We start from the raw sequence: 25,917 nt of genomic DNA on the forward strand, positions 1-25,917 counted from the left end.
GGTCGGAAATCGTAGGCACTCTTTTTTGCATCCCCCTGTGGGAGGGGTTTAGAGTAGCTATACTTTAGTATCTTGGTACCAGCAACCAAGTTGAACCCATTTCTTACTTCTTCCGACCTCCAATCGAACTACATTTGAATACGAGGAACATCTGTTGCTTTTGCCCCAATACACATTTATTTGAATTTTGATGCGATGTTGAATTTAAATGGTATTTAGCGCAACACAAAATCTCATGCTTGGGGGCACCGGGGTTGCAATTAATCATAAATATCCGACTACTTCGTAACACTCGGGCGGTTTCGCCGGGCTTCTGATGAATATATATGAGGCCCTAAGGCGGTCATAGTGATGCTTTCGGCTACTGGACTCTTGCCATCTAGGTAGCAACACTCACGCTGCTTTCGGAAATTGATTATAATTACACGTGAATTGCTCTCCTGCAACCTCGTTTTCATGGTTTAAGCATGGGTACTATAATCAATTTCCGTGTAATTATCAACAGAAATTTATAAGTAAAAAATAAAGAAGAATCAATTCATCTACTCCAACCAAAACAAGAAACAAGATATTGTTGATCATAAATATATATTCCTTTCTATAGTTTTATTGTTTTATTCAAAACTTGAAGTCGCGTTACAAAATACAACGTAGTGGGAAGTTCAAATGGCCCTGACTTGCCAAATGAATTGGTCTAACAACTAAATCTTAAACCAACTTCTCAAGTAACAAAATACAAAAGTTGATGAAATTTGATCACACGGGTCCAGCTGCTATCATCCCATCACTTGGTTGTTTACAAACAAATTCTCCCTCCGTTTCGGAAAACCCGAAGGATTCTAACCCCCGAACCTCTAAACTTTAGCTCTGAAGCTGTTCTAAAATTAGGATCGACAGATGATGGTCTAGGGTTATGATCCGCCGTACCTGGCCTATATGAACTGGCTGCTCCGCCTGCATACCGGGGAGGAGGAGACACATACCTCCTCGACGGTCCTCTTAGGCCACCACCTCTCGAAGACCCTTCCCCAAACGACCTGTCTCCGTGTTACTTCCCCCCAATGGAGCTCCCATTGTAGCGGATGTTGATGTAAAAGGATCATCCGGTCCCCATGAAGTGAGCGCTTCCTTTTTCTTTGCGAAAAATTGCCACGCTCCGAATAGGAAAAGTACAAAGAAAAATACAGGGCTGGTCCATAGCATTGTGTTAAATTCGTTTTTGAATACCGGAAGGTTAGAACGATACATTCCAACATACCCTCCGCCAAGGCCAAGCACAACAAGCCTTTCCCTGTCACTTGCGATTAAAGGTATCACATTTCTCTTCTCTGCGTCCACCGTCTGATGATTGAGAAACGACGACCTAATCTCATCGAGACCAGCGGAGAAAATAATCCGAGGCGCACCAACCCTAACGTAATGCTGAGTCGAAACATTGTACACGAAAACCTTCTCCCCCGCCAACAATAAGCAAACACCCCTTAATTGCCTGAAAAGCGAGAGGCTCATCAATCTCAAACTTCCTCTTGGACCTAACCCTGCATTTGAAGTTCATTATATCCCCCAACAACAAAACATGAATCAGATCGCCTTCGGATGTAAACCCGTATGCCTTGGACCTCTCCGTGGCATCAAAAACATAGTACCGAGAATGCGAACGGTTCAACCCTTCACACTCACTCTCCCGAACTTTCATGGTCTTCAGGTCCAAAGACCCTGCACCCGTCTCCGTCAAGAACAAAAGCCGCTGCCTCAAGAAAGCAAGCGGCCTGCTCGACGGCATTGTGGAGCCGTGAACCGAACCATCCTCTCGGTAAACCGAAATCTTCCCACTCACATCACTAGCCAACACATAACTCAACCTCCCAACATGGTGCACTTCCAAAATCGTAACCGGCAACCCTTCTCCGCCCGTGTTGAATTTCGTCACGGTTTCCATTAAAAGCGAGCTCCAATCTTCCCCACTCGCTCCCTCCCAAACCCTATGCATCAAAATGACACCGTTTTGATGCCCAGTGACCACGAAACTCTCATTCTTGTAAACCGACAAGAAGGAAGCCATGGCCATGATCGGAGACCCCAGCAACGTATCAAACTCCACCAAAACGTCGCCGTTTCTAACAAACACATAAACCCTCCCTCTCTCGTCTCCGACGGCAACATATTTTGTTACCCCCTCGAAATCCCGAAACGGCAGGACGTGAATACACGTGGCCTGGGAATCCAATTTCACCGCGGAAACGAACTGAAACCGGTCGGACCAGAACGGGCTGTATTTTGTTACCGAAACTGGCCTCGCCCTTTCTCCAATTTGACGATCGGAACCAGACCTTCCTTCTTCTTCAACCTGCTTGATCAGCTTCTGGCTTTCCTTTTCGTCAACCGCCAAAGTCAAACCCTCGTCAATCGGAGCAGGTTTCTTCGGATGATTCGATTGTAATTTGAATTCTAATCTCGCGACTATTTCGGTTAGGTTCTTCACTACTTCCTCGAGCCTCTGCAAAACCAGCTGTTGCGGATTGAGCTCGATTTCGGATTTAGTTTCGGTAGATTGGACGAAAAGCTTAGAAACAGGGGATGGAGATGACAAAATGAAGAGGAAGCAGAGCAGAAGGAGCTTGCCTTTGAGGGAGTTCATCGCCGCCGCCGCCACTGGAGCCCCACACAATCTATTCAGCTGAGCTCGGAGATTTTTTTGCTTTCGCTCGCTACTGTTTCAGTTTCGCCATTGCAGCGGGCGGGAGTCTGGGATCTGCGGGTTTGGATCTGCGATTCGGAGGGCTTTGGACTCGAGATTTTGGGTAGGATTTTGAGGAATATGGCTGTGGCGGTGCGGCCGTGTGGGGTGGGTCAGTTAGAGAGACCTGTGAGCTTTTGACTTGGGTGTTAGATTTTCAGACTAGATTTTGGAATTTTGGAATTTTGGAATTTTAGGGCAACAATTTTAGATTTTCGGGATAATTATTATGTAATAAAAGGTCATGGTTCGATGCGACATACTTATCTGTATCGCATGTGATATCGACTGACTAACCTCTAAAGACGTGACACGTATATGTTTCCTACTGCGCTCCGTTTGGGTCAACCAAAATGGTTGATTTAGCCTCTCCCCTCCTCCTCGTACTGGATTAAGATGTCAAGATAGCTAAAATACTTTCTTTTTTGGAAAGCGATCCTCTTCATATCCTTTTTCACCTAATCTATTTAGTTCAGGATCTGAGCCGTTGAAATTTGATTCAACAACTACAGTTATTATCACTTTTAAGGGAACCCCTGTTTATAACCGTTTGATTAAATTTCAACAATTCCGATCCCAAACTAGATGGATTAAATGAAAAGAGATTCGAAGATGATTCATTTCCTTCTGTTTTTTGCCATCTTTAGTTTATGCAGTACTTCCTTAAGAATAATACTTGCATTATCTCAGTAGAGGATGAACTCATACACCCAATTTCAAATAACATATTTTTAATGCAGAAATTTCATAATCGAAGTTTAATATCTTAATCTTTATTTGAAAATCATTCTTACAAAAAATAATTCAAAACAGTAACAGTTTAGTGATCCGAATGTATTAAATAAATTAAACAGCATATTTATAACGAACGATTAATTTATTTACATTTGAATGACTAAAAATCACTAATTAAATGATTTTTATAAAAATAATCTTCAAATAAAGATTAAGAGATTTGAACGATTGAGCAATTCTAATTATATAATGTTCCACAAATCTCTTATGCATACATTAGGTTCTGTATACTTGTCCGTTCGCCCGCATCGATTTCCTCCCGTTTTCGAACGAAGCTAAGACGGATTCGATTTGGTCAACCGTAATCCCCCCAGTGCATCGCTTTGATGGCAAGGAAGGCTGCCTTAATATCGTGAGTAACGAAGATCCAGCTGGTGTGGGGACAGCTAATGCGTCCGTCCACGCACCAGCTCCAGCTGATCTGTCTTTCTGTGCATCGGCTTCAGCCAATGTGTCTGTATTCGCAACAGCTTCAGTTGATTCCGCATCAGGTGACGATGTCTGAGTACCAAACTTTGCTTTGGACTTGCTAAGCTTGGCTGCAGTAGTCTTTTTCGGTAGAATCTCCCTCTGTACCTGCATTTCATTCCATAACCAGTCGACATTCAGTGTTTGGTAAGAAAAAGTGATGGTTTGGTATAACAAGTTATTCCTATTTCCCTTTTGGAGTTGATATCTTACGAATTCCTGACCAGCAGAAGAAAACCAATTGCTACAAATACCTAGTGCAACTTTTGAAATAACCATACGATAAGATCTAAATGCACTACCATGTCTGAAGAATCCTCCGACATTGAGCTCCTACTATTGCTGTCACCTTGTACTAAGATAAAAGAACGAACTGTGCTCAGTCCATGCTTATTGGATGAGGGCAGAGAATGACTTGGCCCCCGACCTAAGAAGGACGACTGCAAAATTTACCAATGACAGTTATGATCAAATGGCATCTTACAAAAACTTGGCCCAAAGACCAGATGTTGCTTTGTACTGTTCCTAAAATAACAAGACAACATTCATGTTGCATCTACTTCTATATAAAGTTACCTTTGATGATATGCTCCTGTCTCCTCCCGCGAGAAGCATATTAGGGAAGGCTGCAAAATTAACAATATGTCAAATGATGATAGAGTTAAAAACAAAATGATATCAACATACTACACGGAAGAAATTTACACAACCGTATAATACATGACAAATAACAGATCTTACAAGGGACTTTGGCCTTCTTAGTATCAGGCACAATATTCAGTTTCTTTATATGACCAAAAACTTCTCTTGAACTTTCATCCTCTGCCGGTGACAAGAAAGTAGCCTGCATTTCCTGTTCCAAATCAAAATGTTCTTGTAAGGTTAAAAGAATCTGTACAGAAAAAATGACATAACATGCAGTTGAAGAACATTAGATAATTGATTTAAACAGTGAATTAATTTCCACCATCATATGGTATAGTGGAAGAACTCACAGCTTTCTCAGACAGGCACTGTTTAGATAGTCTCTTTTCTGTTTCATCATCATCAGATGACAGGTATACATCATCATTATCAGTATACAGTAGAGGCATCATTTGCTTTAGCTCTCGTAAGTTCATTCGCACAGCATTTGCGGGTGCTGAATCTTCTGCATCTTCATTACCAAACTCTTCATCTTCTGCATTTTCATCACCAAACTCTTGATCTTCCTGTACATCTGCATCTTTCTCTTTGCCTAACTCTGTTTCTTTTTGTTTAGAACCAAACTTCAGCTTCTGCATAAGTTTTACTGTTCCAGAAGCATCCTGTTGCTCGAGCCACTTTTGATGGAGTTCATTCCGTCTTTCATTATCAACTGGCCTTTCTTCATATCCAGTTGCTATCATATCATTAAGCTCCGCAGCATCTCCATCATCCTCATCGTCCTCACTATCTTCGAACCGATGCAGGTCATGATCACTGTCGTCTTCTTCCTCAGCTTCATCATCCACAAAAGCTCTGACAGGATCGCCGATTGGAGATGAAGGCACGTCAGCCACTTCAGACGAATAAGGAGCAATATTTTCTTTGTCATTGTAGTCCTCGTCAGAAGAACTACAAAGAGAGAAGTGTCATTGTCCATTTCACCAGAAAAACTTAAAAAACAAACAGTATCCAACTTAATTAACTTTAGGAAACATTTGAATGCAACAATGACACGTACTAAGCTTCAAATTTACAAGATATGAAGACATAAACAAATAACACTTACACATCATCAGGAGGAGCAGAGTCAAGTTTTAAGTTCATTGCAAGTATGGACGGTGCAAAAACCTCTTCCAGCGGACTTTTGGAATCATCATTTGGCAGACCATCCTTATCGCCGGTAGTCTGGTTATCAGAAAACAGGTCCTACAACAATGCACAAGATGAAACTGTTATGATTAAATACACAATCCTATAGAAGAATGATAAATCTGGTGAAATGTGAAAGGAACCTGAGTATCATCAATAGGTGCTCGAAATGTTTGCTTGGGTTCCTCGTCAACATCCTGCAGTTCAACAAATACAATTATATACTGGATCTCAAGTCTCTCAATTTAATGCAAAAGACTATCTTCCCCAACATAATAAAGATCATCAATAGGATGAAGGTTTGACAGAAACAATATTTTAAGAATACATGGTATAACATAAGAAAGATTGAAATGATGACCATATTGTTCTTGGATTGCCACTTAAAAGCCCTCTTTTTTTCACATTGAACTCTTTCCAAATCACTCAAAATTTTGTTTGCATTATTAGTATAAAAAGTATCTCATTGGTCAAGAAACTCAAATCCATGGATGCATATATCCCTGTCCCACTATTTGTGGTTAAGAAGAAACACTCAGTCAATGAACTTTTATTTTGGCAAAAACAAAATTGATCAAGAAACTCGAATTCAATTTACCATCCCGGAAGACACATTTCCACGGCTTGAATGCTCCTCCTTATCATTAGACCCATCAATGCACACCTCATTTGCACTATTCCCCTTTCCGGCCTGGGATGCAATTGACTCCTCAGTTGCCACTTTCAGTACCTTATAATCTCCTGTACTACTACATCTGCAACACTCAAAAGACCAACAACGAATTACTACAACTATCAATTAATTGAATAAACACTAAGAGCCAAAGAATAAGATCATATCTACAGTTATAAATAGAATACCGACTTTTGTGAAACCTCCAGTTTTCTTTTCCGAATTTTCTCCAGTACTGAAGATATCGGCTTCTGAACAAGTGGTATGGGTTTAAATGCTGCATCTCTGGTTTCTAACACAGAAGAAGATGATAACGAATAAGACACAATCAAAAGTAATACATTGTAAATGAACTACATAATTAGCATCACTTTGTTTATACCTCGCAAAAGTCTCTGAGATTCAGCATGCAGTTGCTTCAGATGCTCTCGTCTTTCCTACAAAATCATAACAATTCAGGCCTAAGCAAAACAGTACAAACTAATTTCAACCAATTTTATGGAATACAACACGAAAAATCTTAATACTTTTTCAGTCGTCCTTATGCCCTCGGCAGCCCCGGTTTTGATCTTGGCCCTCTTTTTCTTCTTCTTGTTCTCCTCTTCCTCAAAGCCATCAGAACCACGCCGTTTCTTGTCCGTCTCTTCTACCCTCACACCCCCACTTTCTTCCGGCATCTCCTTGTTTAGATCTTCGCCTTCTTTGCCAAATTCCTCTCCCGCAGAATCAAAATCCAAAACCCTCTTAGCTCCGTTGCCATCTTCGCCGCCACCCAAACCATCAAAACTCGAATTCATTTCACCTTCACCGCCCAAACAATCAAAACCGGAATCGATTTCCCCTCCACCGCCCAACCCGTCGGAATCAGAACTCATTTCAACTTCACCACCGCCCAAGCCGTCAAATCCGGAATTAGAATCCCCTTCACCGCCCAAACCTTCCGAACCCAACCCTAACCTTGGCGGATCATTCGATTCCTCCAAGCTTAGAGCTTCGAATTCGGAGGGATTCACTCGGCCGCTCTCCGATTTGTCGACGGGAGGTTTTTCGGAAACCCTAATTGCTTTCTTTAAGCGCTTCAGCTTCGTTTCCCGGACTGGCGGAGCAGCCTCCGCTGACAGCAGCTCGAAATCGTCGTCGCTGTCCATCTCCGCAGTGGATTTCTCGGCGTAACGGACGAAGAAAAATCAAATTAGGGTTTAGGTTCTATAAGGCAATGAAAATTTGGGGCGGATCAGATCCAATTCCTGAGAAGAAAACAGGTAAAAGGCAGTGATATTTAAGCGCCAAATGATTTTAAAATTCTTTTGGGGATTGCCACTGCCGCCAAATTTACCCGTTTTCATGACGAAACATCAGGACCGTCAGATTTTTCAGGGTTTGGTGAGCGGTTCTGATTGAAGATTGAGATCAAGCCCCATATCGTACTGATAGTATTGTTTTGGGCTCCATTGGGCCCAATTTTGGATTAGGCTGATAAATTGATAATGCACTTTAATTATTTTGATCCAAACAAAGTCTAAGAGGTCCAAATTCCTGTATTTCCGTACGCATTTCATTTTAAGTGGCTTAGATACGCCTGTTATATTCCTCCAAGAGAGGATTATTTCTGGTAGCAAATGAAGTTTTTGGTTACTCGGACCATCAGAGATCAACAATTTATATTTCAAAGAACAAATCACAAGTCGATGCTGCGCGTATGAAGCCGCCTATTACCAGGTGTATCAACTCACTAACGAAAGGAAAACACTATTCAATGAGAAAATGATGTTTTAAATCCATCATGAGACAATTCTAAGTTGTTATCAGACTACAAGCAAAGATACAATAATGAATCACATCTCAAAATCCCAGGTACTCTCAGCAGTTAATGTTGGCATCTTTCGTTCCTCCGCCAAATTGACAGATGCTGAAACCTGGAAAGAATACATGAACATTATCAGGAAAAGCTTGGTTTAGTAACAACAGATAAGCAAAACGCTACAATCTTCGAAGTAGTCATGTGACTCGTATACTCGGAAGCATCATTTCCGAGAGTTCAATGAGTAGGAGCTAATAGTTTTTTACATATGAACATGTACTAACATTCAACTGATGGCCACATAACGATTGAACTACACTGCAATACCATTACCGCCCAGAGCAGTGCTATCCACCACACAAACATTGCTAGTACCGCTGTGGACATGAAGCGTCATCTTTGATGCTACTACCACCAAGATTTCAATTCAATCCAACTACCCCACTAGTAGGAAAAACCACAGTTGTAGCTCCGGGCACTGCCACAACCACAACCCTTAACACAGAAAACAATAGCGGACCACCTTGTTTTACAACACACTTGTGAATTGGAGGAACCGAGTGTGTTGCAGAATTGATGCTTATTCTTTGTAACTTCATAGGACAAACTGTTACAAGAAACCCTTGTGTACTTGGATTGACCGACATACCAAATGACATAACAAAACCAAAATTTCTACTTCACAGGCCAAACTGCAGCCCTTCCAACAGCAACATTTCCGGAGTGTTACACACACCTGATTTCACAATCATCAACTCCTCAACACCCTCATCTGGAAAGAACAATGTCACCCATGTCCCCCAATTGACGTTAATCCATTCCTTAGCAGGTTTAAATTTCCCTCGAAAACCTCCCACTTCACTCGCCAGAGGTATATTCAAGTTTAATAACGAAAGTAACATCCAGGATCCAAAACATGAATACTAACCACATGCAATTACATCTCCTAAGTGATAAAAGCATACCGTACTCAATGTACTCATATCAAATCTAGTGAAGAAGCACGGAAGCCCAGGATGACACAATTGTCGACAGAGAGAATGGATCATTTCCACAAAACACATTCTTGTGCCATAATCAATTTACACTCACTATATCACTTATTCAAAACTAAGACCATAATCTGAAAGCAGGCACAAATCATTGACAAACCAAAATTCAAATGCCATACTGCACTCAAACATCAAAATCCTAATTGCAATTATATAAACCAAATCAAATCCAACATATAAAACAAGAAATATCAATTAAAAAAGTTTAATTACCTTAAAAGAGCCATTGATTTTAGAACTCCTCGACCACTCCAACCCCAACAACTTGCTCGACGTCTGGTACGAGGCCCTGAAAACATCATCATAAACCCTCTGGGCCACCGCGAAATCCCACGAATTCTTGGCCAAATCATACGACGGCTCAAATGTCGTCGCTCCGCCGTGCAGATAAGAGTACTTGAACTTCCCGTTCCTCGAGCCAAGCACGTGATTCGCCGACACCTTGTTGGCCGAATCGAGCACCAGGGTTCCGTCCAGAATCGTCCGGTTGTCTCCCCTCATGTGAATGTAATTCAAATTCAACGGCTTCCCCACAACCCTAACCGAGTTCATGAACTGAAACCTCAAGTCCTGCACACACCCAAAAGACAAAAGCCACCATTTTTACAGTTAAATCACTCAAGGCCACCAATTATAACCAGACCAAGTCGCCGAAATCTGATTACCTGTTTGGGGACGTTGTAATCGATGATGAAGGAACCGGGTTTCTCGACGGCGAGGACCAGGCCATTTAAGCTGGGTCCAGCGGCGAAGGTGGCATCGGTGAGGGAAGCTCGGAACTTGACATCGCTGGCGAAGAAGGCGACGTTTGCGGCGGCACCGCTCTTGTCAGTTTCATACTTGCCCTTCAAAGATGCCTTCATCGTGAGCGAGGTGGGTGGGGGCGGGGGAGGTTGAGAGGGGGAGGAGATGCCGCTGGTGAGGGTTTTAAAATTGTTTTCTTGTGAATTTGTTAACTTTGGAAATGTCGGTGTTTTTGGTTGGTGGTGCAATAGGGCGCCACGTCAAATCATTTTTTTTGGGTTTTAAATTTTGTCGCCATTTTTATTTTTTATTTCTATTTATTTTTAATTAAAATTGTTATAAACAAACAAAGAGAATAAAAGGAAGTCAAATTGAATTTATAACCTAATTAGTTTTGCAAAATATATTTTTGCTGGAATTTTGAGTCTTGGTTTTGTCATAAATTGATTTTGCATAGACATGGGGATGTGGAGTTTAAAATGTGCTAAAGGCTATAACTGTCACATCCCTACCCGAACGGGACCATTTTTCGGGCTCGACTATGTCGCAGCGTGATATTGTCCGTTTTGAGCCTCGTCGCAGCATGATATTGTCCGTTTTGGGCCCCGACCACGCCCTCACGGTTTTGTTTTTAGGAACTCACATGAGAACTTCCTAGTGGGTCACCCATCATAGGAATGCTCTCGTCCGAACTCGCTTAACTTCGGAGTCCTCATGAAACCCGAAGCCAGTAAGTTCCCAAAAGGTCTCGTGCTAGGTAGATATGAGAATATACATATAAAGCTTATAGGATCCACTTCCCTGAACGATGTGGGATGTCACAATAACTTTTATGCATATTTTTGCGTAAATAAGTTGACTAGGTTAGTTTGAGTTGTGACCCTTTTACATTTGAATTTGAACCTTTTGATACGAATATTGGTTGAGTTAAAAAATAAAAACTGTAATTTCTAATATAACAAACAAATATATATGGCAAGGAAAAAAACTCACAAATTAAACAAACAAAAAAATTGAAACAAAGGCAGTTTTGTAGCTTCTTCTAGCCTTATATTAAGACCCATGTGGTGGGCTATAATTTAGCCTCTGTTATAAAACCGACCCATGGGCCGGCTCAGGAACTAAATGCAAGGCCTAAACCTTGCTAATTTGAAATTGGGTCGGCCGAGCCCATAACCAAAAAAGTAAAACTGGGCTCTAAACGGCCCATCGGGCCTCCGCCCTTTTTAATCGAAGTGACTTTCAAGGGATAAAAAGAGAGAGACAGATGGACGGCGAGATATGTAGAATCTGGCGCGCTCTCAAGAATTCCCACCCGAATATTTAATGGAGGACGGATCTTCTGAGTTCCCGCCAAACACAATTTGGCGCGCTCTCTACAATCTGAAAATCCCTCTTTTCCCGCGAGCTAAAAAGCCCATTTGCCACTGCCACTAGCCCTACCATCTCCAATCTCAAACTTTCCGTCTCTCCAAACAGTCCCTTCCGATTCAGTCCAATAGCTTCAACATTTTCAGCTCTCTCTCTCTCTCTCTCTCTCTCTCTCTCTAGGTCTTTGTTTACGCCCTCTCCGTCTCTCCGATCCGGATATATCCCCCAATCATCTCGCCGCTGTTTCGGGAATCACAGAGAGAGGAAGTTCGTGGAAGGTTCTATTGCTCTTTGAAGCAACCGAACGTTTGCAATTGTGAGAGATTAAATTTTAATTGTATGTGACCTAATTGATTACTGATTAGGGTTTCAATCTGGGATCTGATTTTTATGCTGGATTTAATTGTTTGAAATGATTGTTTAAATTACTCTGTGTAATGTTACCATGGCCTGAAAGCTTCTGTTTCCCGCAGGCATCTCCGATTCGATTCACTGGAGCGAATCCAAATTGCAGTGGTGCTCCTCGTAGTCGTAATCTGGTACAGTTTCTTTTATCCCTGTATTCTTTTTGTTTATCATATTTTGAGGGTTTATTTTCTTTTAATTGTTGCTATCAGCTGCTCAATGTAAAAACTTATTAGTCATTTTTTTAATGTTTTTGATGGAGTTAATGTAATTGATTGATCTAATCTTTTAGGAATGGTCAGTACTTTGAATTTTTTGTCATTAGTGTAATTTAGTGCTTTGATTTTGTTTCAAAGATTAATATGTGTCTAACATTTTCTGAAATTTGAGGCTGTTGTGTTGTGTTTAATAACTACGAATTAGTTGAGAACAATTTGTTTAGTTTTATAAGTAAGGTTGATTTCCGTTGCAGGGAAAAGATCTTGTGCATTTTAATGATTGTTCGTGTACTAACGAGTAGAACCTGAGTTTTATATGTGATGGAGTTGAGAAGTTGCAATCATTTGCACTTTATCCAGGCTCTGGAAGGTGGTTTAGTGGTAAAGATTCTGAATGTGGCTCGCGGACGGCCAGTACTCAGATTCAAGGAGTTGAAAGACATACATGAAAGATTAGATGCCAAAAACGGTGATTCATTCCCAAGAATTCCGCCAAAAGATGAGTTCAGGGGATCACTTGTCAACAGAGATAGGTTAATGGGTGAAAGTCCAAGTAGGAGTACTGTGCGGAATGTGACAGTCAAAACTGAACCTGAAGTTTACGATTTTGATAGCAGTGATGGCAATGCGGGAAGAAATAATGATTTGGATGGTTTTGGTAATATTACACTGAAGCAGATTAAAGAGACATGCAAGGACAAGAAAAGAAAACGTTCAACATCTGTTGATTTGAAAAAAATAGGAACGTGCTCACCTGTAAAGCATGAGTGTTCTAAGTTGCAAACTGATGAAGATGATGTTGATCTCATAGAGCCTCTTAGTAAGTGGAAACTCTCAAAGAAGGCAAAGGCCAATGCTAAGAGTAAGCGTAAGAAAAACGGTTTCTCTTCAATGTCTCAAAGTTCCATATCGACTATCACATCAGAACACATCCCAAGTGAGCCGGAATCTGGTCTGAACATTAAAGTAGAGGTTCCTGAAACTGAGTTTTCAGATATCCAAAACACAATTCCTGCTGCTGGTGATACCTCTTTGGCTTGTGATAATCAGGAGGGTTCTTGCAGAGTGGTGCCTGATGAATCACCTGCGATAGCTGCTGATTGTGTTTTCGAGACCGAGTTGCCAATTTACGAAACAAATGAAAATCAGATTTGTGTTGTAAATGAAGTCTGCTACGAAGATATGGCATGTGCAGATCCCACACCTATTCAGATTGTAACGACCTCAGAATGGGATATTGTTGAGGTTGATGATTCAGTGTTCAATAGTTACGAGTGCTTGGATTTGCCACTATTAGAATATAACACTGAAGGACATATCACAAATTCGGTTCACCCTGACAACTTCATTGAAGCAATATGTTCGGCTCAAGATCAAAATTTTGATATGCATGACACTATTTCCTCTGAGGATGAAGGGTTAAGTGAGACTAACAGCGAGACCCAGGTTCGAATATCTGAGGTGGTGGGTGATGATCTCTTTCAGTGCATGGGACCTGTTAACGGAACTGATTCATGTCTGTCTGAGCCTGACATGAATGATGATTCACCTTGGAATGTTGAATCCAGTGCTGGCTCTGCTAGTGATTGTGACTCGGGCTCTGGTAGTGGTATGGTTTCTGTTGCGGACGATTCCCCCGTGGCTGAGGAGAAGAAGCAATCCCCCAAGTCTGCCTGTGCTGGTGCAGAAAGAAACTTGTCTCCAGGGATCTTTTCTTCTGATGCTGCTGACGAGCTTACAACACTAGTGAGTGGTGGGAGTCCTAGTTTAAACCAGCAGCGTCCTCCTCAAAGGCTCTTTCCGACCAGGAAGGTATGTAACATCTATTGGTTTTTTTTTTTTTTTTTTTTGGCTTTATCATAGAGTGGAGTTTGTTTCTCATAAACTGTTTTCATGTGCAGGTCATTTCACCAACTTCCCAAGAAAAACTGTGTAAGGCCATGAAGTCAATTGAGTTACACAGTGAAGAACATCCCAGTAAGTGTACAAAGCCTGTTGTTCTATTCGAATGATTAGGATCGTAGGCTCGTAGCATACTTTGTCAGCCAGATGCTACAATGTAGTAAAATTTAAGTTTCATTCTTGAAAGTTATTGGCCATGAGAACCTATTGATGAGCTGATAATGGATTTCCACTGTGTTTTGATGTTCTCTATACTGCGGTGTTATGTAGTCAGTAGACATGTACAATGCTAATCAATTCTTGAGGGCCAAGTACCCAACTGAGTGTTATTCTGGAATACTACAAATTTCTTTCTGTCTGTTTTAATTAAATTGATAGAGTTTTCGGTATCCAGAATTGGGTTGTGCGGCTGGACAGAAAATAGGAGTTTTGACAACATTAGGGGAGGATTTACTTTGATGGCTTAAACCATTCTTTTGTGACTTATGGCTGTTGCCTGTTGGTGTTTATTGTACTGTAACTTGTATGTTTTGCTGTGTAACTGTTTCCTTTTCAGGCCAACTGTGTAGCTGTTAGGTTTGGTTTCTCATACGACACCTCAAAACAAAATTTTCTATGTTGGTTTAACTGATTTTCTGTTAACTCTTTTATCGGAAACAAAATTTTGTTCAAATTTTCTTAATATTTAAGCTTTCAATTGCTTTCCGTTCATTACTCCATTTGCAAATTGCGCAAATTGCTATTTCTCTTCTCTCATTCACCGTGTATTTGATTCTCATGGTTTTCTGATTATATCAGGTTGTAAGGCGAATCTATGTTTTGGAAAACAAACCGAGAGGACAATTTGTGGAGCTCAAGGGCCTGATCAGATCAAGAGAGCGAAATTGTCTATCAAAGTGCAAAACAACCTGAATCCGAAGAATGAGAAGATTAATTCCCACCCTAAAGGCATCCCTAAAGCCTCCAAGGTTTCTGCAACACCACCGCGTTTTACCACCGGGTGTACTTCAATCCGAACCTGTTCGGAGAGTGCCATTGCATTCTCGCAACGCCAGATGCAGGACATTGAATCCCTTGCAACGAAACTCACAAATGAGTTACAGACCATGAAGGAAATAGCAGAAGAAAGATTACTGCCCGAGGTCTATCATGCTACACCCTTGAAATATAATGCAAACGAGGTACCATTGTATACTTTTTTCAGATACGTTTTCTCACGCAACCCCTTTTCTGTGTGAAAGTGCAAGAATAATTGTGTGCTCATCCGTGTGCTTCCAATGAAAAAATGCAGGTGCGGATGGCTATTAAGAACGTAACTAGAGTCGAAGCATCTGCGAAAAGGTTACTTTCCATGATGTCAAGGGACTGCAACCGGTTTTGTAAAATCATGGTTTGCTTCTCACCCTATTTCCTTTCATTTATCCGGATTCTGTTATCGCAAGTCTAAAATAATCATCACGCATTCTTCTATTATGTGAAATAAGATAGAGAAGTGCACGATGACTATTTCGACGTGCTAGTAACAATTCTATTTTCTTCCTCGGTCTTGTTTTGAGGCATGAATTCGATCATTTCTGTTTATCCATTGCAGAAAATGGCTGATATCGACGCCGATGCTTCTGAAAATGTTGCAAACAAGGACAAGGAGGGGAAGAAGATTGTGTTTGCTGATGAAGCTGGGGAAAAGCTCTGCCATGTCAAGTTTTTTGAGAATGACTTGGCAACATTTTCAGATCAAAATCTGGATTTTCTGGTTAAATAACTTGAAAACCATGTTTTTTCTTGCACCTTAATTTAACCTGGATCCTTTCCGTACCATCAGGAAATCCAGATTCTTGATTTGTGTGGAAGAGAAATTGGTGTCTTTGGTTTGTATGAGGACTGTCGAATTTTGTTTGAGCAATTCAAATTGCTTGATATTTTTGCTTTGGAGAGTAAAATCCAAAGTGAATTTTTGTACATGCATTTCAACAATTAGAATTTTTTATTACTGGTGAAAACCTGACAACATATATTTATGACTGGTGCTACAAAGATCACGTATTTAACCTATAATATTTTTACATTAGTAATTTAGTAAACAATGAGGGGCAAAAACGACAATATGAGAATTCAAATTTCCCACTTGGTCCGAAGGGTCGGAAAACAAGAGCTCCCAAATCTCAGAAAACGCCTCCACAATAACGTCCTGGTAATGGCGGGAATTCAAAGTCAAGAAACAATGGAGGAGCTCTTCCAACTCCTTGGCCTCGAATATCTGTTTTTCCATGATCATCTCCATCATCGACCTTCTAAAGTCCTCGTAGGGATCCTCCGACTTCTTCACCACCGCCACGCTCTCCCTCACCTTCCCCTCTTCCCCCCTGCACGCCCTCATCGGCCGCAGCACCGTCTTTATCTTTCCGAACTCGCCACCCGTCGTCCCCACCGATTTCTTCGAATCCGAATCTGAATTCGGTCTACGAACCTTATCGTAATCGCCACTGTTAGGTCTCTTCTTGCTGCTCTGCTTGTGCGGTCCCGAGATCTTCTGGCCTATGGTGTCCATCACCAGCGAAAATTCGGTCGAGAAGCTTCTGGAAGAGTAGATCGGAGTTCCGCTTTCTTCGCTGATCTCTTCGCCGCCGTCGAATTCGCCGCTGAACCAGTTTCCCGACGAAACATTTATAAACGGAAGCTCCGGTTTCGCTTTCAATTTCGATTTCTTCCTCTTCGTCTTCCTCTTCTCCTCGTTCCGCTTCTTCCTGTAATAATTCTCGGTTTCCGAAATCGGCGACATAAAATTATTATTATAGTTATTATAATTATAATTATGACTAAGTTTGTCATTATCTGCGGATGATTTGATTTCGACGGTGCAGTCGGAGATGAATCGCGTGGATGACCGGGACCGACACGATCCGCAGCCGAGGGATTTGGTGGGCTTGGATGACACGTGGCACTTTACGGAGGGGTGCTCCGGTGCGGACGGTGGCGGGACCGGGAGGGTGAGGCTGGGGAAGCCGATGTCCATGGCTTTGGCGTTTACGGGGGACAGCCGGTAAATTGCCGGTAAAGTGGAGTTGTGTTTGGGGCGACAGAATTGGATTAGCGGGATAACCCGGGGGAATTTGAGCTTAAAGGAGCGTTTAGCCATTAATTAAGCCCGGGATTAAGCGGGATTAAGATGGGAGGATTTGGGGTTGGATTATATAGTGAGGTGAGGCCGGCTGTAGATGCAGAGACGGTAGGATCTGATGGATTAAATTAAGAGGGATGAAGTGTGCATGGACTTCTGTCTAGCGATTGTATGGATCGAAAATGTGCGTAAAATAAATGGCTTGGTTTATGATTATTTAATTGATAATCAAATCACTAATCAGGTTGAAAGCTACTTAAAAATCAAATTAAGGAATTTGATTTATGATTCAGGTGGAGGATGTGGTTGGTTGTATCCAGTACTGATAGGTTGACGAGTTCCATGCAAGGACTTGATCATACAAAGGGCCAAACCAATCTCATTACCGTACATAATGGTATCAACATAGCATCGATAGTACATAATACTGATAGATATTGCATAAATAGTACAACGTCACGAATTATCGTAATGTATGATGATTTTTAACCGTATGATGTACGATGAATAGATACAATTAATTAATCATTTGAATCTTACAAAAAGAATCCAGAGAGAATCCTATTCCGTTGACAAAATTGATGACGAGCTGCCAGATAGATACAATTTTGTATGACAAGTGTACAAGCAGAATATCCCTACAAGACAGAGTGTAGAAAGTATCTTCTTCTATACAATACACACACGCGCTTTGACTTCTTGACTTTGCACTATGGGTCGGGCAGGAGGCAAATACCAATTGGGCCTTCATGGCCCGGGAGAGAAGTAATGTGCCTGTTCATCTTCCAATTCTAGCTAAGATTTTTTCCCCCCACTCTGTCTCTATGTCTTACGATTTGGTCAAGCTCCCCCTTTGCCATATTTGCCGACTGCAATGATTCAGGCCAGTCACAGGCAGCGTCAACGACACAACCGTCACCGGGGTGTGGCTAAGCTTGGGTGGGTGGGGTTGGCGGATGACGGACTGGGGCGGGGGCGGGGGAGATGCGCCTGAGATTATGTTTTGTTTTTGTTTGCTGTTTATTTATTTATTTATTTGGCTTCTATTTTTTTATTTCGAATAAATGATTTTTTACTGTCTACGTTGTGTGGGCTTTTAGTGTGCCTCGTCAGGATCAAACAATGAGTTCATGGCATTGCTCAAGCTTGTTGGTTCTCCTCTCATCCCCCTTCAGGTTCATTGTGACAATGCACTCTCCCGCCCTGTTAAAGATTGTTCCATTTTATGTAATATTAACCTAATTTACCACATTATATAGTTTTCAGCTTTCACTTTTCATTAAGTACGTACGTGGTTTGATACATGCATGCATGCATGGCGGGCAGGAGGCTTCTACGGCCAAATATATAGTGCAACAATATGTGGCGGCAATCGGGGGACTGGCGCACGCCGTTGGGGAGGTTAAGATGGTGGGATCCGAAATGCGCCAAGGTGATGATAGTGTACACGTTCAGAGCAAAGTCAACAGCGAGGTTGGTGGGTTTGTCCTATGGCAAAAGAATCCCGACTTGTGGTACTTGGAATTGGTTGTTTCCGGCTTGAAAGTCAGTGCTGGAAGTGATGGCAAGGTCGTGTGGAATCAATCTGGCTCACAACCTTGCCACGCTAATAAAGGCCCCCCAAGACCCCTCCGTCGCTTCTTTCAGGTATATACAGTTTTAGGTCGCAATCATCTTGAATATTAGGACTCATATGGAACTGATGTTGTATAAAGCCTTTTGCCTAGAAACTCTTTTTCTAAATGTACTTTTGTTTAGAAATATGTTGAACTTTTTAATAAAGTCTCAAATGTTTAATGAAAACTGTGGTTAAGGAGCGCAGTCAACTTAAAATCGTGATTAAGGAACAACATTAACAATTATTTGTTGATTAGGGTTTTATTGAAGTATCTATTATTATTGGTGGTAGGGTTTGTCTAGTTGTCATTGTTTAGTTGGTGATGGATAACAACTCATTGTCATCTTACTTTCGGCTAGGGTTAGCTGCTTGTTTGTTTACTTTAGGCTTATTTAAGAGCAATATTCCCTCATCATGTAAAGCTAGGTATTAGTTTAAGTTAGAGATAGTGGAGGTCAGGTCTTCACTCATGCTTGCTGAGCTGCCATCCCTGTCCGCACCATTCCTCCACTTTCTTTCTTGTATTCCTCTCCTATTTATGGTTGATCTTGTAAACTATTTTATACATGATATATACATAAAATTGTCCATATGGTATCAGAGCAGTGATTCCTCTTGGACCTGCTTCTGTGTTCTTCCGAAAAACCCACCAAATCCAAACCAGTTGAGCCATTATGGCCATACCAGCAGAAAAAACTTCAAAAAACGAAACCATGGATACCAATCCAATTCAACGTTTGAGCTCTGTGCTTCTAAACGAATTCAACTACCTGCCTTGGTCACGAACTATTTCTCTCGCTCTTGGAGGACGTGGAAAGCTCCCATTCATTCAAAAGGATGACATCATCCCCGAAACAACTGCACCGGATTATGCAGCATGGGTATCCCAAGATCAACTTATCATGTCTTGGCTGTTAAACTCTATGGAACCAAAGATGGCTGAGATTTTCAGCTACTCAGTATCATCTCACCAACTTTGGAATTCCGTACGAGACATGTATGGAGATCTAAACAATGCTGCGCGAGTCTTTCAGCTGAAGAAAGATCTTACGGAATTACAACAGGGAAATCTCTCTTTTGTTCATCATCTTGGCAACTTGAAGGCCAAATGGAATGAATTGGATCTCTACAGACCTCATACCACGGACACAACCATTCTTCTAAAGCGTGCTGAAGAAGACAAAGTGTTCCAGTTGCTTGCCAGCATTGGACCAGATTATGAAGACCTTAGAAGCCATCTCTTAATGACACATGAACTTCCCACTTTACAGATGGTCTGCAACGTTATTCAACGTGAAGAAGTAAGAAAGAAGGTCATGAACGCAGACATGGTCGTTGGAGAATCAAATTTTAGGCCATCAGAAGCAAGAGCCTTCACCTTCTCCAGACCATACAAGGGAAAACGACCAGACTTAAAGTGTTCTCACTGTGTGAAGATAGGTCGTACAGGTATTGGACACATAAAAGAGAAGTGCTGGATTCTTTATCCAGAACTTAAACCTAAGTTCAATGACGATGGAAGAGCACCAAGAAACCAAATGAAGCCTGCCTACACTCCTAGAGGAAATCTTGTTTGCGACAATGTCTCCAATAATGTGATAAACTCTTCCTCTAGTCCCATTGCTCTCATAAATGAATTCGCTAACTTCTTGCAACAGAAACAAGGAGCAACAAATCATGAAACTCCTTCAGCCATGCTCGGCAAGTTTGCTGGCTTCCTCGAACAATCAAACTCAGTGTCACAAAATGACATGCCAGGTATTATTGCAACTATCTCCACTGCTTTGGATCTTAGTAGTAGTTGTGATTTTTGGATAGTTGACTCAGGAGCTTCAGATCACATGACTAACGATGCATCTTTACTAAATGATTTTCAAAACTTTTCCACTCCTTCTTTTGTCTCCGTAGCTAATGGCACCAAAGTTCGTATAGTAGGCAGAGGGAAACTCAAAATCTTCTCGAGTCAAAAAGAATCCCTTGTCATGCATGTCCCTTCTTTTCCTTTCAAACTATTGTCAGTAGGAAAAATAACACATTTGCTAAATTGTCTTGCAATTTTTTCAACTCACTATGTGATTTTCCAGGACCAAGTTTCGAAGGAAACGATTGGTAAAGGGTTCTTCCTCAATGGACTGTACTATGTCAAATTCTCTTCAAGTTTCCCAAAAAGTTTCTACGTAAACTCAAGCACTGTAAACAAGGAGCAGCTGTGGCACATGAGATTAGCTCACCCTTCTTCACATGTTATGTCTTTTCTTTTTCCTAGTTTCTGTAAAGTGATTCCAGATTGTGAAGTTTGTCAAAAATCTAAGTTCACCAGGTTACCCTTTCCCCACTCTCTCTCTAGAGCTACCAAAGCCTTTGAAATAGTCCATTTTGACATTTGGGGACCTGCCACCTTAGAGTCCTTTGATGGTTACAGATTTTACATATCGTTCATTGATGATTTCTCTAGAACTACTTTTGTGTATTTACTTAAATTCAAGCATGAAGCTTTCCAGTGTTTCAAAAATTTTCATAAATTAATTCAAAATCATTTTAACTCTAAAATTGGCATCTTAAGGTCTGATAATGGGTCTGAGTACACTTCCAAAATCATGACAACTTACTTAAGTGAGCATGGAATTTTGCAACAAACAAGTTGTGTAGAAACGCCACAACAAAATGGCATTTCAGAAAGAAAGAACCGAGATTTGCTTGAAAAAACACGATCACTAATGTTACAAGCAAAAGTTCCAAAGAAGTTCTGGTCTCAAGCTATACAAACCGCTGCATACATCATCAATCGCCTTCCTAGTAGAATCTTGAAGTTCAAATCTCCTTACCAAATTCTCAAGGGGAGAGAAATTGACATAAGTCATCTCTGTGTGTTTGGATGTGTATGCTATGTGCACATTCAAACTATTCACCGAGATAAACTTGATCCAAGGGCTATCAAATGTGCATTCGTAGGTTAGTCAACTTCCCAAAAGGGATACAAATGCTACGACTCTAAGACCAGAAAGGTATGTGTATCCAGGGATGTGCGTTTTGATGAAACTCACTCCTTCTTTCAAATGCATGATGATGAACCTCAGGGGGAGCTCTCATATGAAGTGTTTCCTACCCCTCTCTTCCTTGATGATACAAGGCTGTCAACACCGCAAAATGAAGCTGTTGAGATAGAGCCAGCTCCTGAAAGTATGGAAGCAGATAATGAAGAAGTCATTCTCGAAAGGAGAGAGCCTCAACTTGAACAACCTCCTCTTCCACGAAGGAATCCTTCTCGAAACAGACAACCTCCAGCCAGGCTTGATGATTTTGAAATCTACACGCCTAGACATCCTATTGGACAAATGGTTTTTCATAGCAAGAGCTCTCCATCTCATGCTGTCTTTGTGACCAAGTTATCCCAAAATTCTGAGCCTCGATCCTTCGAAGAGGCACACCAATCTCCTGTATGGAGGCAAGCCATGCTTGAAGAACTGAAGGCACTTGATGAAAATCAAACTTGGAGCATTGTTTCTCTGCCAAAAGGTCAACGTGTGGTTGGGGCAAGATGGATTTATAAGACCAAATTTCACTCAGATGGAAACATAGAGCAGCACAAGGCAAGGTTAGTTGCAAGGGGCTTCACACAAACCTTCGGAGTAGATTACAAAGAAACCTTTGCCCATGTGGCAAAGATGAACACAGTTAGAGTGTTTCTTTCGGTGGCTATCAATTCAAACTGGTCTCTACATCAAATGGATGTAAAAAATGCCTTCCTACATGGAGAGTTAGAAGAAGAGGTATACATGCGGCTACCACCTGGTCATGAACGAGAAAAGGAACAAGGAATAGCCTGCAAGCTTCACAAGGCTATTTACGGTCTCAAGCAATCTCCAAGGGCTTGGTACTCAAAACTTAGTTCTGTCCTTATGTCATCCGGCTTTAAACGAAGCAATGCAGATTCTTCAATGTTCACTAGGATTGGTACGCATGGAAGATTGGTGGTACTTGTTTATGTTGATGATCTTATTGTCACGGGAGATAATCCAGAAGAAATAACTGCTCTCAAAGCCACATTACATTCAACCTTCAAAATCAAAGATCTTGGCAGACTTCGATACTTTCTTGGAATCGAAATGGATCAATCTCCAACTGGTTTGTTTCTAAATCAACAAAAGTACGTTCTAGATCTTTTAGAAGAAGCAAATATGATGCATTGCAAGCCTGCCAAAACACCACTACCAACAAATTTCAAGGATGAAACCTCAGGCATCCAGCTTGAAAATGCATCGGAGTATCAAAGGTTGGTAGGAAAACTTATCTATTTGACTATAACCCGACCTGACATTGCTTATGCTGTTAGCTTTGTCAGCCAGTTCATGCATTCTCCCTCATCTCATCATTTGCAACTAGTTAAAAGGATCCTTTGATACTTGAAAAGCTCAATATCTACTGGGATTTTCATGCAAAACAACGGACACTTCACCATTGAAGGATACATAGACTCTGATTGGGCAGGCAATGTCCTTGATCGCAAATCCACAATTGGTTACTGCACTCTTGTTGGTGGTAACCTCGTTACGTGGAAGAGCAAAAAGCAATCTGTTGTAGCTCAGTCAAGCGCAGAAGCTGAGTACCGTGCAATGGCATCGACTGCATGCGAACTAATTTGGCTAAAGAGGTTGCTACGTGATCTTGAAATCATCTCCTCCAAACCAATTCTTCTTCATTGTGACAATCAAGCAGCAATGCATATTGCTGCCAACCCCGTCTTCCATGAACGCACAAAGCACATCGAGGTTGACTGTCATTTCGTTCGCAACCAAGTTCAGTCCAAGCTATTACAAACTGTATTTGTTCGTTCCAGTGATCAACTTGCCGATGTGTTCACCAAGCTTCTGCCTTCTGCACAACTTGATCGTCTTCTCTTCAAGCTTGGATCCAGAAGAACTCTCGATCCAGCTTGAGGGGGAGTATTGAAGTATCTATTATTATTGGTGGTAGGGTTTGTCTAGTTGTCATTGTTTAGTTGGTGATGGATAACAACTCATTGTCATCTTACTTTCGGCTAGGGTTAGCTGCTTGTTTGTTTACTTTAGGCTTATTTAAGAGCAATATTCCCTCATCATGTAAAGCTAGGTATTAGTTTAAGTTAGAGATAGTGGAGGTCAGGTCTTCACTCATGCTTGCTGAGCTGCCATCCCTGTCCGCACCATTCCTCCACTTTCTTTCTTGTATTCCTCTCCTATTTATGGTTGATCTTGTAAACTATTTTATACATGATATATACATAAAATTGTCCATAGGTTTGGACCCCAGGAGCACAGCCAACTTGTTCCTAGATGCAACGTGCACAGGAGAGAAAAACATCAACAAAGAAGAATGCTTCATCCTCAAGCTCGAAACCCCCACGGAAATACTCCAATCCCAAAGCACTCCCCAGACTGAAATAGTCCATCACACCATCTGGGGCTACTTCAGCCAGCGGACGGGACTGCTAATCCAGTTCGAGGACACCAAGCTGGTCAAGATGAGGTCGCGAAACGACGACGTTTTCTGGGAGACGACGATGGAGACGGTGATCGGGGACTACAGATACGTCGACGGGATAAACATAGCGCACGGCGGTAAAACGTCGGCTTTGCTGTACAGGTACGGACACGCTTACAACCAGAAGAGGAGGATTGAGGAGACGTGGAGGATTGACGAAGTGGATTTTAATATTTGTGGGTTGTCCATGGATTGCTTTCTGCCTCCGGCTGATCTTAAGGGGGAAGATGGCGGTGGAGATCAATAACACGTACGATACGACTGTGTTTTGTTTGGTCAATTTATTTTTACAGAACCAATACAAAAAACCAAGAAAGAAAAAAGAAAGGACTGAGGAAGAAGTGCATGTACATATAGGTAAAAAGCAAAATTGTTTTTTATGCGTTGAAGCCTGTGGTTTTGAGAAATTAGAGAGCAAGAAGAGAGATTAACATCATTTGACCACTAAATTAGCATGACATCAAAGTAATTGGTCATATATGGACGTTTAGTCCAGTTTTAGGCCCCATGGGACACACCCTACCGACCATGAGTAGGTAGCACATATCAAATCAATGATTTGCGATATGAAACCTAGAGAAACACTGAGATAAGTCGTGCGTGTGAGTTGATCTTGACCATTCATAATTATTAGATCCACGGAATAAGATCCCATAGGCATGCGTTACTAATCCAAACGCTCCTCTTTAAACACAATATCTGAATTCAAGCATTTGTTATGCTGGGCCAGTCCATTAAACTTTAAAACTGGGCCTAACAAAAGTTGGACTAATATAATTTTATTAAAGCCCATTGAAAACCCTAGAATTCCATTCAAAGCCCAAATCAAAAAACAGTGGGCCGCGCCACCAAAATGTCAAGTCTGTTTGTCAGATGGATAAAACCCTAATTCACATAAACCCCTATATAATCTCGATCCTTCTCCTGTCCGCCTCTCATTCTTCCCCTTTGTCAGTCGCCCTTCAAATTTCATTCTCCGCAGGTCCGATTGTGTTTCGGATCTGAGTACGTAGCGTCTGTGTTTGTTTTCTGAATTTTGGTTTCGATTTTCTGTGTGCGCGTCTATGTTTGTGTGTCATGCATCTGTTTACCCTCTCATTCCACGCAAAATTCAATGGTGGAGGAGCTTAGAACGGATGCAGATATCGATTGGTTGGCTTACCAGCTCACTGCAGATTGTTTGAGTTTGCTTTTGGGTCAAATGGACCTACCGATATACTTATATGCTTAATTATGTTTAATTTATTTTCTTAATTATGTTTAGTTTTGTGTGGGTCGAAAATCAAATGGCAAATGATGAATAATCTTTTCCGCTTATTGATATACTGAATCTTCTATGTTGACATAAACTCCGCTTATTATCTGATGCCATTTTTCTATCTTTTTATTTATTTATTTGTTTTTTTTTTAATTTTATTTTTGGGAAGAAATAGAAGGGCAAAGCGTATGATGCAAAATATTATCACTTGTACTACACACCGAAATAAATGTGGACAAAATCTCCGCTTATTATCTGAAGCTTTGCCATATTTAATTGATTTTTAATCAAATTAGTAATTTTTTTTTTAATTGTGGATTTTTAGTACCAGTTTTGTTCATGGTGTTAAATGGTTTCGATGATGAGGAAAAGCAGACGGGCGGACAGAATCTGATGCTGTG

The 25,917-nt window shown here is 41.2% G+C and overlaps 5 protein-coding genes, 2 non-coding genes and 1 pseudogene across 7 annotated transcripts; 4 read left to right on the forward strand and 4 right to left on the reverse strand.

Moving 5' to 3' along the window:
* Positions 1–591: 591 nt before the first annotated feature.
* LOC137732915 (uncharacterized membrane protein At1g75140-like) lies at positions 592–2,927 on the reverse strand (annotated as a pseudogene).
* A 770-nt stretch (positions 2,928–3,697) lies between these two features.
* Positions 3,698–7,776, reverse strand: LOC137717388 (uncharacterized). The gene is made up of 11 exons (XM_068456755.1): positions 7,037–7,776; positions 6,892–6,946; positions 6,702–6,801; positions 6,435–6,591; positions 5,980–6,033; positions 5,754–5,893; positions 4,996–5,596; positions 4,742–4,853; positions 4,577–4,626; positions 4,303–4,440; positions 3,698–4,108 (listed from the first exon to the last, which is right to left on the reverse strand). Exons 1-11 carry the CDS (start codon positions 7,655–7,657, stop codon positions 3,749–3,751), a joined length of 2,388 nt encoding a protein of 795 aa, XP_068312856.1. The 5' UTR covers positions 7,658–7,776; the 3' UTR covers positions 3,698–3,748.
* Positions 7,777–8,246: 470 nt separating this feature from the next.
* Positions 8,247–10,284, reverse strand: LOC137732921 (outer envelope pore protein 24B, chloroplastic-like). Its single transcript, XM_068472168.1, has 3 exons — positions 10,028–10,284; positions 9,576–9,932; positions 8,247–8,425 (listed from the first exon to the last, which is right to left on the reverse strand). The coding sequence occupies exons 1-3, from the start codon at positions 10,223–10,225 to the stop codon at positions 8,345–8,347; spliced, it is 636 nt and encodes a 211-aa protein (XP_068328269.1). The 5' UTR covers positions 10,226–10,284; the 3' UTR covers positions 8,247–8,344.
* A 3,235-nt stretch (positions 10,285–13,519) lies between these two features.
* Positions 13,520–15,992, forward strand: LOC137732929 (uncharacterized). The gene is made up of 5 exons (XM_068472173.1): positions 13,520–13,912; positions 14,002–14,077; positions 14,801–15,183; positions 15,294–15,392; positions 15,594–15,992. The coding sequence occupies exons 1-5, from the start codon at positions 13,589–13,591 to the stop codon at positions 15,762–15,764; spliced, it is 1,053 nt and encodes a 350-aa protein (XP_068328274.1). The 5' UTR covers positions 13,520–13,588; the 3' UTR covers positions 15,765–15,992.
* Positions 15,993–16,067: 75 nt separating this feature from the next.
* LOC137746684 (transcription repressor OFP8-like) lies at positions 16,068–17,138 on the reverse strand. Its single transcript, XM_068486691.1, has one exon. The coding sequence runs from the start codon at positions 17,136–17,138 to the stop codon at positions 16,068–16,070; it is 1,071 nt and encodes a 356-aa protein (XP_068342792.1).
* Positions 17,139–17,168: 30 nt separating this feature from the next.
* LOC137746769 (uncharacterized) lies at positions 17,169–24,505 on the forward strand. The gene is made up of 4 exons (XM_068486777.1): positions 17,169–17,228; positions 18,221–18,343; positions 18,447–18,783; positions 24,015–24,505. Exons 1-4 carry the CDS (start codon positions 17,169–17,171, stop codon positions 24,503–24,505), a joined length of 1,011 nt encoding a protein of 336 aa, XP_068342878.1.
* A 1,038-nt stretch (positions 24,506–25,543) lies between these two features.
* Positions 25,544–25,631, forward strand: LOC137720336 (small nucleolar RNA R16). Its single transcript, XR_011066497.1, has one exon. It is a non-coding gene; the product is annotated as a small nucleolar RNA R16 (small nucleolar RNA).
* Positions 25,632–25,696: 65 nt separating this feature from the next.
* Positions 25,697–25,782, forward strand: LOC137720343 (small nucleolar RNA R16). The gene has a single exon (XR_011066498.1). It is a non-coding gene; the product is annotated as a small nucleolar RNA R16 (small nucleolar RNA).
* Positions 25,783–25,917: the final 135 nt, after the last annotated feature.

The sequence above is a fragment of the Pyrus communis genome, chromosome 1, assembly GCF_963583255.1.
Source record: "Pyrus communis chromosome 1, drPyrComm1.1, whole genome shotgun sequence".
NCBI lineage: Eukaryota > Viridiplantae > Streptophyta > Magnoliopsida > Rosales > Rosaceae > Pyrus > Pyrus communis.